Here is a 12,478-nt window from a genome sequence, read left to right as displayed (position 1 = left end):
AATATTACAATATTGATAACAGCTATGTATAAAAAGTTTATTTAAAACACTGAGCTGCAAGTCAGTATTTTCAAAAATAGTAATAAAGATACTAAAACTTCAAACACTTTGAAAGTATCTTCTAAACTAAGAAAAAAAAAACAGATTGCTGATTGTAGCTTTTCTAATTATTCTATCAATAATGAGATACTAGGAAAAAAACTTGTATTTCTGACATTTCATTATTGACTCCTTATCTTATGATCAAAACAAAACAAAACCCCTCAATTTTCCCTCAAATCTAGTATCTTTTTCTAGATACTACTCCATCTTTCTGCTTCTTTTCAGTTGAATTTTTGAAAGTAGAAACCCACTTTTACTGTCATTATCTTCTACAGAATCCACAATGTGTTGTAATATCTTCTCTTCCCCAGTTCACAATCCCCACCCTAAAATGAATAAATTAAGTGGCAAATTTGATAGGCTTTTCCACTTTCATTTTATCTGATCTCTGTGAAACATCCAAGAGACTTCTTCTGCATGTTCCTCTTTCCCTTTATTTGAAAATATTTCACACTCCTCTTGGTCTCATACCCATTGATGTTCCTTTTTAATGCCTCTTTTCCTCCATCTAGATCTTAAAGTTGGCTCTCTTCTAAGTGAAAAGATCCATGATTTTTTTTAGTTGTTTTTATTATTATTATTATTATTATACTTAAATTCTAGGGTACATGATATTAAAGAGCTATAGAGCCTTGCTATTTAAAGTGTGTTCCAGGGACCAGCTGCATTGACATCACCTAGAAGCTTATTGTGAATGTAAGATCTGAGGCTCAGTCCAGACCTACAGATTTACTATTGATTTGCATGCACAACACATTTGAGAGACATAGAAATAGAGCTTCTGAAGAGATCAAAGACCTGCAGACTGCGTAAGTGACAGAAGAAATGGGCTTCCCTACATAACTTCCTATTTGTGACAGTTAACATCAGCAGTTTTCAAATCTCTGTCAAACTAATACAATGGTTTCTAAATTAGTCACTGTGATAGATTATATTATTGTTACTAAGCCTGTATTCCTTCCCGTTGAGGAACATAAAATATACTTCACCATCCTATTGATGTCAGACATGGCCAACTTGCTTTGCCCAATGAACCATATGTGTCTTCCAGGTGGAAGTGCTTAGAGCCAACATTATACTCCTTAGCTCTTTTCTATCTCAAAACCAGAGATCTTCCATATAGTGGGTGCTCCATCAACATGTATTCCAGAAGAAAGATATAATTCCTAAAAGATTATTCCACATAGACACATGTGGGCACATGAGTCAGGCTACTCCCATTTCTACTCTTGGTTAAATTATTATGCTTGGGAGCTTAAAAAAATTATTCAACGATTCAGGCATAAAAAGCAAATCATCTACTGGGGAAATGGAAAAGAGTCTGGCTGGCTTGCATAAGACTTCTCTACTGAAACATTATTCAATGCTATAAGACTGAAATTATGCCACTGTATCAAAAACTCCAGAATCAAGGAGGACATTCTAAAAGCATTACTAGAGAATATAGAACAATAATAGGTTATAAAAAAGTGGTTGAAAAACTAAGTGTGAATGTTACAAACATGGACAATGTAAAAATCGTAAAATGAAAAAATATTAGGATGTGAGAAGGAGAAAAATGAGAAATGAAACTGCTATTGTCATATCAAAGCATGGTTAGACATATCCCACCTAAAACTGAAACAAGATTGTAATAACAATATCAATCTATAACTTTTTTTTTTTTTTTTTTTTTTTTTTTTTTAGAATTTGCTTAAATTTAGACACACTCCTTAGGAATTAATCTCTTGTGGTGAAGAAGTACTATCTTTCATTCTGTCACTCCCTCCTTCTAACCATCCATCCATTCTTCTACATGTTTATACACATAGAAGAGATCTTGGCAGTAATGCCCACCCAAATATTAACAGTATCTCTGGGTGACTGGATTAGAGGTGATTATTTTAAAGTTCAGTATTTGCAACATGTGACTTATTTATAGATAGTATGTATCAGGTTTATTTTAAAAATTATTTTTTTCTTATGAAAGACTGGAAGCAAATATTCTACAATATTAATGGTTCTTAACTGTGGTATGTGAAAAAAGAATGATTATAATTCCAATGGTTTATTTATTCCACAAGAACCTTGCTACACAGTCATTTCATCTTCAGCATCTTTCTCTAAGCATATAAACATGCCTTCCTTTTAGGAACTTTTCATTATAAGTTACCTCAACTTTTCTAATGTTTCAATCCTATCCAGAGGTTGGCAGAAAACTTAAACATGCATTTCTTTTATTAACTTGCATCATAAAATAGGTGCATGCCCCAAGTACTTGTAAAGAAAAAATAAAAATAAAATAAAATAAATAAAATCTGCTAAATTCATCAAGAGTTTGATTGAGAGAAATATCATTAAGGAAAACAGAATGATGTACAGTCCTTCACATCCTAAGTCAGTACTTTTTAACCCCAGTTACATATTAGAATTCTGTAAGAAACTATGAGTGGAGATCTTAAACAGAGATTTCAAGATCAAATCTTTGATTATAATCAGATCTTGGCATCAAAATTTTTTAATGGCTACCCAGGGAATTCTAATGTGTACTCCACATTGCGACTCATTGCTATCAATGCTGCCCAATAAAACTTTCTGCAATGGTAAAAATGTTTTATATCTGCCTTGTGTAATATGGTAGCCACCAGCCATCTGTCTTTTGGGTACTTGAAATGTGTCTAGTGAGACTGAAAGCTGAATTTTAAGTTTTACTTAATTAAACTAATTTACATTAAAATAGCTACATGTGCCTAGTCACAAAGATTCTTTGCTTAGCCAAATTTTAGTCAGGCTGCTGAACCTTCTCCTATGCCTATCTGTTCACTTCCTTATAAAACCCAGTTTCAGCAAGAATCATGTTAAGGTCAGTTTAGCAGGACCCTCCCCCGATCCTGGATATCTGATTACCTTCCGTATCTGATCAGTTTTCTCATCCTCCACTGTCCAGGTGAACTCTCATCACCCTGGCCCGTCTTCAGCAAGAATCCTGGCAGGTCGGTTTCACCGTAATACCCCTTATTCCTGATGTTACCTCTTAGCAATTGTCCATACATCTATCCTTACTCTACTCCTTGGCTATAAATTCCCACTTGCCCATTTCATATTTGGAGTTGAGCCCAATCTCTCTCCTCAACTACAAAATCTCATTGCCACAGTCCCTATACCTATTGCTATAGTCCTGAATAAATTCTGTCTTACCGTGCTTTAGGAAGTATTATCAAATAATTTTTCCTTTAACACTAGTTGCTACCATATTAGAGCAAATACAGAATCCTGAATCCAAATTTCTCAATCCAGTTCCTCATTTGTATTAACTGCAATTCAGATACTCAACAGCCATATTTGCCTAGTGGCTACCAAACTGGACATCACAGATACAGACCATTTTCATCACCTCAAAAAATTCTATCGAGCAGTACTCTCAAAAAATCCAAAATAGAGAATCGTAACTATCCAAAATCTATGATTTTACATTTAAAACCCACTTCTCAGTTAAGATGGACTGTTAGATAACTGCATGTTTGGATTAATTGCTTTCCCCCTGTACAGAAGTGCTTTTACTAATTTGCAGCTTAGAGCTACTCCATTGAACTACATTAAAGATTTAATGGGTTTAAAAAAATTAAAAATAGATTTTTGAAACTGAAGTCTGTACTTACTATAAAAATAAGCTTTTTGGTTTGTTTTGCTTTATTACAGAGTTCCATGAGTTTTTTTTTTGTTATATTCTCACTATAAGGAATAACTGTGTTTCTCCCGGCTGCCTAAGCAACAGGTTTACCTTTATCCTAGGGACACTGTGATTTATGTCTGATTACATTTCCCTCTTTCCATTTACTGCTAGAAAATAAAAGCCAATTTTTGTCCTTTCTCTAATGTATGCATTTGACCTTAAAACATGTTCCTTTTTTGTACTAGTATCACCTTTTGAACAAAATTTATTAAGAGTCTCTTAATGTAAGTTTCCTAGTGGCCATGAAATAAGCCTTTATACACTGAAAAACACTATCTGCAGTCGCTTTACTTTCAATGTTAGATTTCTTGAAGTTAAAAATATAAAAACCTACTTTCCCTTAAGTCTTCTACCATAAAAAGTGCATTCTATTTATAATCTAGCAAATTTTAACACTTTCTAAGGTGCTTTAAATAGCTGACCAACTCAAACTGGAAAACTAAACATCCCTAAATAATCCTGTTATAAACATGGGTAACTAAGTTCTCTTACATATATTGCAGGTCCTTGAATAACATCGTTTGGTTATCATTTTTTTTTTATAACTTTGATGAGAAAAAAAAAATCAATTCCTAGCCAAGGCCACTGTCTGTGTGGAGTTTACACATTCTACCCATATCTGTATAGGTCTTCTCCGGGTACTCCAGTTCCCTCCCACATCTAAAGATGTGCACATTAGCTTAATTAGTGTGTTTAAGCTGTCCTAGTATGAATGAGTGTGTGTGTTTGTGTGTGTACATGTTTGTGTATGACTGTGCCCTGAGGTGGAATGGTGTCCTGTCTAGGGCTGGTTCCCACTTTATGCCACAAGCAGGACAGGATCCAGCCAACAGTGACTCTGAACTGGAACAATTGAGTAAATAATTATCTTGTCGTTATTAACCTTTCTTTAATGTTTGTATAGTTCACATTTATTTCAATGTTTAATACTGGAAGTGTTTTAGGTCTTTACTTACAAGTTTGCCAATGTTTTTGTGACCAGAAATATATAGTAGGAACCTAACTCTTGTTTACATCAATTAGCATATGGTAAAATTGGTTTCTTTATACATCATTTTGCTTAAAAGTTGCAGTTTCCACAAACCTATGGATGGTGTCAAAGGAGGACTTACTATACTAAACTGCAGTTATAAATTTACTATATTCTAATTTAAACACATTGCTTCTAACAAGTAAACCTCCTGAGAACTTAAATATTAAAAAATACCTTATACTAAGTTTTAAATATAATAAATGTTAAGTTCTTAAACATTCCAGTGGTTTCTAAGTTCAGCCAAATTGTTGCACCTTTCAACTTAAAATCCCAAGTCAAAAAACAAATACGCAAGTATGCATTTTAAATTATACTCTTAAGACTAATTTGTTGGGCACTTTTATAGGCCTAATTCTCTGAAACACAACAAATACCTTAAAGACCAAGTACACTGATTATTCCTAGACTTAAAACAAAACTATTAATATAAGCATTTAATAAATTTCATCGTTTCTATATTTACTTCTAACCTTCTCATGGATAAAAGACTTACCCACTAAGAAAAACGTGTTTCCCAGACCAGCAGCATCAGCATTACTTGAGAACTTGTTAGAAATGCAAATTCTCAGCCACACAGAATCATAAATTCTAGCAGAGGTATCCAACAATGTTTTTCTAACAAGCCCTTCAGGAGATGATTCTGTTGCATGCTAAAGTTTGAGAATCATCAGCTTATTTTAGAGGCAGTTTTGCTCTAGAACACAGATAATACAGAACTTCCTATCAGCTATCCTGTGAGATGAGCAGCAATTCTAAAACAGGCAAATCAACTTCATGCCTGAGAACCACTGAACTAAATGAAACACTATTAAGGAAGGCTAACTAGCTGGGAGTCACCATTAGAGTCCACTGAGGTTGCTGATCAAGTAGAGAGTATTCTCTTCCTCCCAACCTAGCTTTAGGAAAAGAGACTAAAACTGGAGCCAGCTAGGGTTATCTTTACCAACACTGTGAGTTTTTTGTTTTGTGGTGGTGGTGGTAGTGGTTTTTGTGGTGGTGGTTACATAGTTACTGTAACAACTGGTATATTCCAGGTCCCTTAGAGCAGTGGTCCCCAACCTTTATGGCACCAGAGATCGGTTTCATGGAAGACTATGGACTATGGACACGTGGGCAAGGGCTGAGGGATGGGGAGAGAGATGGTTTCTCGATTAAACTGTTCCACCTCAGATCATCAGGGATCAGACCTTGCATGTGCAGTTCACAACAAAGTTCACACTCCTATGAGAATCTAATGTCCCCACTGATCTACCAGGAGGCAGAGCTCAGGCAGTAATGCTGGCTCGCCTGCTGCTCACCTCCCGCTGTGCAGCCTGGTTCCTAACAGGCCATGGACCAGAGCTGGGGACCCCTGTCTTAGAGGCACTTGTTCTTCCTGGGTTCAAGATAAGCCATCATCTAACTCTTTTTTTTCCTTTTTTTTTTTTTTTTGAGACAGAGTTTCACTCTTTTGTCCAGGTTGGAGTGAAGTGGCGTGATCTCAGTTCACTGCAACCTCCATCCCACTGGGTTCAAGTGACTCTCCTGCTTCAGCCTCCCAAGTAGCTGGGATTACAGGCATGCGCCACCATGTCTGACTAATTTTTGTATTCTTGGTAGAGACAGAGTTTCGCCACGTTGGCCAGACTGGTCTCAAACTCCTGACCTCAATGATCCACCTGCCTTGGCCTCTGAAAATGCTGGGATTACAGGCGTGAGCCACCGTGCCCGCCCAACCATCATCTAACTCTTAGCACATCATCTGAGTTGGCAATTTCCAACCTAATATATTTCTAATTTTTCTCACACCCTCATTGGATTTCGCATTTCCAGCTCTGTCATTTTACTAACTTTCTAATTCTAAAGAACCTTCGATGACAATCCATCCTATCCTTTACAATCTAAATTAATTTAACTTTAACACTTTACATGAAAGAATTTCAATTCTCACATTTTTTTTCCCTATCTCAAGGACTATAATTCTTGCAAATACTAAGAAAACACCCAAATAAATTCTGAATCTCTCATTTCTTTCTTTGGCTCAGATTTTTCAAAAGGAAAATAGGATAATAATAGTACTATTTCATCAGGTTTTTATTAGGATTAAACAAAAAACATTTGTTCAGAGCCTGCCCCATTACAGCTATTATTCTTGCTATAGGTTGAGTATCACTTATCTGAAATGCTGGGGAACAGAAGTGTTTTGGATTTTTTTGAATCTTCCTAAAGGATAGAATGGATTTGGAATATGTGCATTACTGATGGAGCATCCCAAATCCAAAAATCCAAAATGCTCCAAAAAGCATTTCCTTTGAGCATCATGTAGGCCTTCAAAAAGTTTCAGATTTTGGACTTTCTGATTTGGGATGCTCAACCTGTTATTAGTAAAAGTATCATCATCGTCATCATCATTATTACTTCTGTTATTATTAAAAGTATAATCATCAGCATCATCATCATCCCAGTTATTGAAATAGCCATTACCCCTAATCCAAGCAAGACATGATTTTTTACGCCCCCTAATATTAGGTTAGAAACCCTTGTTATATACTCTCATAATATATTTTACTTTCCATGCCCAATACCCAACACAGTTATAAATTCCTTGTCCAATGTCTATTTTTTTCCTAAATAGGATCATTAATGAACCCCAGTACCCTCATCAGTAAAACGAAACTGCTACTATTGACTACCTCATAGGGTTGTTGCTGAGGGTTAACTTGTGCATAAGACACAGCAAGCACTATATGTGTTGCCTATTATAATTACTATTCCATGTCTTGGTTTACATTTTCCATGACTATCAAAAGTGAACCAGTAACAAGAATATCAATTTCAGGCTTCTAAACTCTTCTCCTTCAGTTACATATATTCAGTATATAGGATTTTCTTAATGTAAACCTAAAATGAAATTTCAGCATCAGGGATAATCATTTAAGAAATATTATTATTAAATAGTGTTTCCTTGACATGTCAAGTAATTCAAGTCATAAAAATGTAGCATGTTCCCACTTAACTTCATTTTTCATCAACTCTATTGATATACACACACATACCAGTAATATATATGCTATGAGGCAGAGCAGTTTTAGGTGCCCAGTTCAACAATTTGCAACTAAGGTCTATGATTGGTATTACAAGATGTTAATGTCCCATATTCAAAGTTGAAAGAACTGTTGGCTACTGAAGTCAGCACTTCTGCATAGGAGTAGCCATTTTAGTAGAACTGTTCCATCACTGCTTCTACTACTGCTATCCAGCATTGTCATCCTCCCACTAAGGGGCCAAGAAGGACTAAGATGAAAAGGTGAACCGCTGCTTCTATTCCTTCTCACATCCTAACATCAGAGGAGTTACGCATCAAGAAGGGGTGGAGGGGAGTTTGTGAGAGCTAGACCACACCTCTTCACTGCAAACCTAACCTGGAATGGGAACTGAGGTAGAAAGATAAATGGAAATATAAATTGAATATGAGACTGAAATTTTTAAATAAATGGACCAAGTCTTAAGTAACTGAAAGATACTGTTTTAATTGCTAAAAATAAATGAAAAGAAAATGTAAAAGGGCTGAGTTGTGCTCAAAGAATCCTGTCACCAAGTGGGAAAATGAGGTTGATATAACAGGACAGCTTATGATAAAAAACTATTTCATGTTTATATTACAGTAAGTTGAGAGTCTACACTACTAAAAATTTATCTATATTTACTACAATCTAGTGAAGTGAGTACTTTTAAAGATTATACATTATGAGTTATAGTCATGCCCCTAAACAAGAGCTATATTTAAAGTTCAAAAAATTTTTTTAAATCAAAGCATAATGTACCCTTTAATCAGGAACAAGCATTGTATTTTAAGATGTTTCCTTTGTAATTGTTATTAACTAGATCAATGGTGTGATAATGTCCTTAATATGTCTAAGTCTCAATTACGCTTTTCCTCAGAGGGCTATAATGGCGGAGCCAGCAAGCACTAAAAGCTGGTAGGAGCAAAAGCAGCCACCTTGGAGAGGAGTAAAGGAAGGAGAGACACCAACAGTTCAGTAAGTGGTTTGTTTATAGAAAGCGTAAACTCAGAAACATTGACTAAAGCTTTTTTTGTTTTTTGTTTGTTTGTTTGAGATGGAATCTTACTCTGTTACTCAGGCTGGAGTGCAGTGGTGTGATCTTGGCTCATGGCAACTTCCACCTCCCTGGGTTCAAGCGATTCTCCTGCCTCAGCCTCCTGAGTAGCTGGGATTCCAGGAGTGTGCCACTATGCCCAGCTAATTTTTGTTCTTGTTTTATTTTTGAGATGGAGTCTCGTTCTGTGGCCCAGGCTGGAGTACAGGGGGGCCATCTCACTGTAACCTTGCCTCCTGGGTTCAAGCAATTCTCCCACCTCAGCTTCCCTGGTAGCTGGGACTACAGGCACGCTTCACCACGCCTAGCTAATTTTTGTATTAGCAAAGACAGGGTTTCACCACGTTGGCCAGGCTGGTCTCGAACTCCTGACCTCAGGTGATCCACCCGTCAGGGCTTGCCAAAGTGCTGGGATTACCAGCGTGAGCCACCACAACTGGCTGACATTTGACCAAAATTTTATCTGGTCTATCCTTAATCTGTTAATGGTAAAACTATCTTATCAACATCATTACTGAACATGACTCCCTCTACCCCTTCTTGATGCGCAACTCCTCTGATGTTGGGTTGTGAGAAGGAACAGAAACAAGGTTCCAGTTTTTCATCTTAGTGGATGAAAGGAGGAGTAAGATCACTAACAACAAAGGGTTTCCTGGAATGCAATCAATTTACATGTGTGAAAGTATCTGTAACAAGAAATACTCCTATAATACACAGGACTTTTTAATGAACTGAAGAAAGAATGATAGCAGGAAACTTAAGCAGCTATTAAGAAACTGAAATAAGAATAATCTCAAGCAGAAAGAGCAGAAGAAATCCTTCAAACAGACTGACAGACACTCATTCTGAAGGACACCAACACAAAGAACAACCCTAGAGCCAAAATCCTCCAGATAAGCAGCTGCAAAGCACAGAATTCTCATTTTAAACAAAGGCTAGCTGGAAACACATGAAGACTCACTTATTTTTACTTGTGTATATACACGTTGCCTCTCAAAAGTCGGCTAGTTTTCACTAATTCTACCCCAAATGAAAGTGCTCTAGAACAGAGGATTTTGAAATCACCAAATCCAACCTCACTTACAAAGGAGAAAATATAGGCCCAAAGACACTAAGTAACTTTTCCAAATTCTTGCAGGAAGTTAATGGTAGGATGCACCTGCCCACATGAATGTGGTCATACTTTGACCTCACAAGGCCTCTCTAATGTGTCAGAGATTTGGGGGCACCGTGAATATTAAAGAATATGTAATGAATTCATAAGGCAGCTTCAACAGAAGCGGAATATGTATCACTTCTGAAGCGCCACTTTGAAGGAGGGTGTCAGATATAGCTGTGTGCTCCATATATATAAACACAAAGTACCTGCTGCCCAGTCTGGATTCTCCTCCTGGGCTCAAAGGATCTTCCCGCCCCAGCCTCCTGAGCAGAGTAGCTGGAACTACAGACACCGGCCACAAAGATACACGTGTTTGGGCATATTTATCAAAACACTAACCATATTCCTTTTTAGTTAAGTTACCCCACATATTTCTGAATTCTCCATCCATCTCAAGGCTGGTCACGTATCAGCTGTTTTCAATTTCAGGCTACTGAAAACTCATTTAAAAAAATCCTTGATTCGAACACTTTAGAGTCCTTTTCCTATGCCTGGTCCCACTTTTAAGAGGATTCTGCATTTGGTTAACATTCTTCAGAGCAGAAACAAAAAGTATTCCCCTCCCCTTTTCATTTCTTAATTCCATAAACGGCAATTCTACAGATAAAAAATATTTTACGTAAAGAAAATTTATTTAAAAGGGCTATGCTAAAATGAGATTTTAATATTTCTTCAAAGCTTAAGATTTCTTCAAAACGTCTTAATATTTAGACTAATTTGTAGATCTTAAGATCTACAAATTAAATATTAAACAAGATAGATTATTACACACATAGATCAAATTATGTGTGATCACATAGATCAATAGATGTCCTCACTGTTTTAGTGCTTTAAAACAATCTATAGGGCCCAGCATGGTGGCTCAGGCCTGTATTCCCAGCACTTGGGAAGGCCCAGGCAGGAGGATCACTTGAGGCCAGGAGTTAAGACCAGCCTGGGCAACACAGCGAGACTCCATCTCTACAAAAATAAAGATAAAATTTAAAATAAAATAAAATGACTGGTAAGATGTGGAGTTATAAACAGATTTTACACTTTGTGCCTATCTTTATTTTCTAAACTCTCTAATGCTAATTTTTCATAACCTTCAAATATTAAAGCAATTAACAAAAATAAAATAAAATAAGACATGGCTAGGATGTCTGCTACCAGTTAAAGGAAGCCAAGGACACTGGAAATTACCCTGTGCCTTATGTTGAAACTGTTCAGCAGCACTTTCAAAAATTCTATAAGTTATCAATATCATGTCGCTACAAATGACTGTTTTAAAGAATGGCACAAAGACACTGTGGTGAAAAAAATCAACCAACACAACACAAAATAAACAGGAACTGAGAAAGTTTCTAGGTTCTGCCATCACAAGACAACGTGCAGCCGTTCAAAAAGTACACGACGCAAAAAGTCAACTAGCTTCCCATGTTAATGAAGTGTTTCATTTTACAAAGAAGTATCTGGCTTTTTATGTTTCGTTTAGGAAGTGAATCCTAATAGCTGACAAATATCAAAGAAAGATTGACCCAAACCAAAACCAAAACAGGCACAACGCTCTTCAAGAATCCAAGACTGAAAACACCGACGTCATAACTGGTTCAGTCTTCACCTCCCAGTGGGAGGGAGAGAGAGAATGGATCGTACCCTTGAAATGCTTGGCGGGGAAAGAAAATCAAGTCTAGGTGGGGAAAGCAGGAAGAGCAGAGCAGGAAGAGCTGGCACGCAGCTCAAAGTCTTCCCTCCCCAGAGCCGAAGGAGTCCTTCCTTCCTCGCCCCCTGCGGCCGCCACCCCAGCCACGTCGCCCGCCAGGTCCCAGGCACACCTGCCAGGGCCGGGCCGCGACCCCCGCCCGGCGCCACGACCACCGCCTCCCCCCAGCCCTCAGCCTAGGTCGTCCGCGCGGGAGGCGAAAGAAGGGTGGGCTCACCAGGTCCCTCCGGGCTGGACGGCGCCGGGGGCCGGTGGGGCGGGGACCCGCACCCGAGGTCCCCCTGGGCTGGCTCCCTCAGGTAATCCTCGAAGCGCACCTGCCGGGCTTCGCCGCCGCCCCCGAAACCCCACAGGCGGTTGGCCGTGCCCCGCAGAAGGCGTCCGCTCTTCTCGGTGAACGTGGTCAGGTAGTCCATGCTGCCGCGGGGCCGGACGCGGAACTGGGGCCCAAGAGGTCGACGGTTTCGGCGGTGGCGGCCACCACTAGCGCGCCCGCCGCCCCATCAGACCTGATCCAGGGGAGGTGGCTCCGCGCGCCTCACAGGAGGCGGAGAGGGGGAGGGGGCGTCCCTCTCCCTGCCCGGGGACAGACCATCAGGAAACCACGCGTCGGGGGAGCAAAAGACGGACAAAAGTTTTTGAAAAGTTTTTCTTGTGGCTTCCAAATGCCAA

General features: G+C 38.3%; 1 protein-coding gene across 13 annotated transcripts in view; it reads right to left on the bottom strand.

Moving 5' to 3' along the window:
* The window catches only part of OXR1 (oxidation resistance 1), a 466,073-nt gene that overhangs the window by 80,451 nt on the left and 373,144 nt on the right, over positions 1-12,478 (bottom strand). For 3 of the 13 annotated variants that reach the window (XM_009213470.4, XM_003903061.5, XM_021942557.2), the window contains exon 1: positions 12,024-12,396. The exons of 8 other annotated variants lie outside the window; for them this stretch is intronic. In XM_009213470.4, coding sequence (XP_009211734.1) covers positions 12,024-12,222 — 199 coding nt within the window. In that variant the 5' untranslated portion in view covers positions 12,223-12,396. Of the gene's footprint in view, positions 1-12,023; positions 12,397-12,478 lie in introns of those variants that run through there. 2 more of the 13 variants (XM_009213474.4, XM_021942558.2) reach the window with 2 other exon arrangements.

The sequence above is a fragment of the Papio anubis genome, chromosome 8, assembly GCF_008728515.1.
Source record: "Papio anubis isolate 15944 chromosome 8, Panubis1.0, whole genome shotgun sequence".
Classification (NCBI taxonomy): Eukaryota; Metazoa; Chordata; class Mammalia; order Primates; family Cercopithecidae; genus Papio; species Papio anubis.
This window is presented reverse-complemented; position numbering and strand designations above follow the sequence as displayed.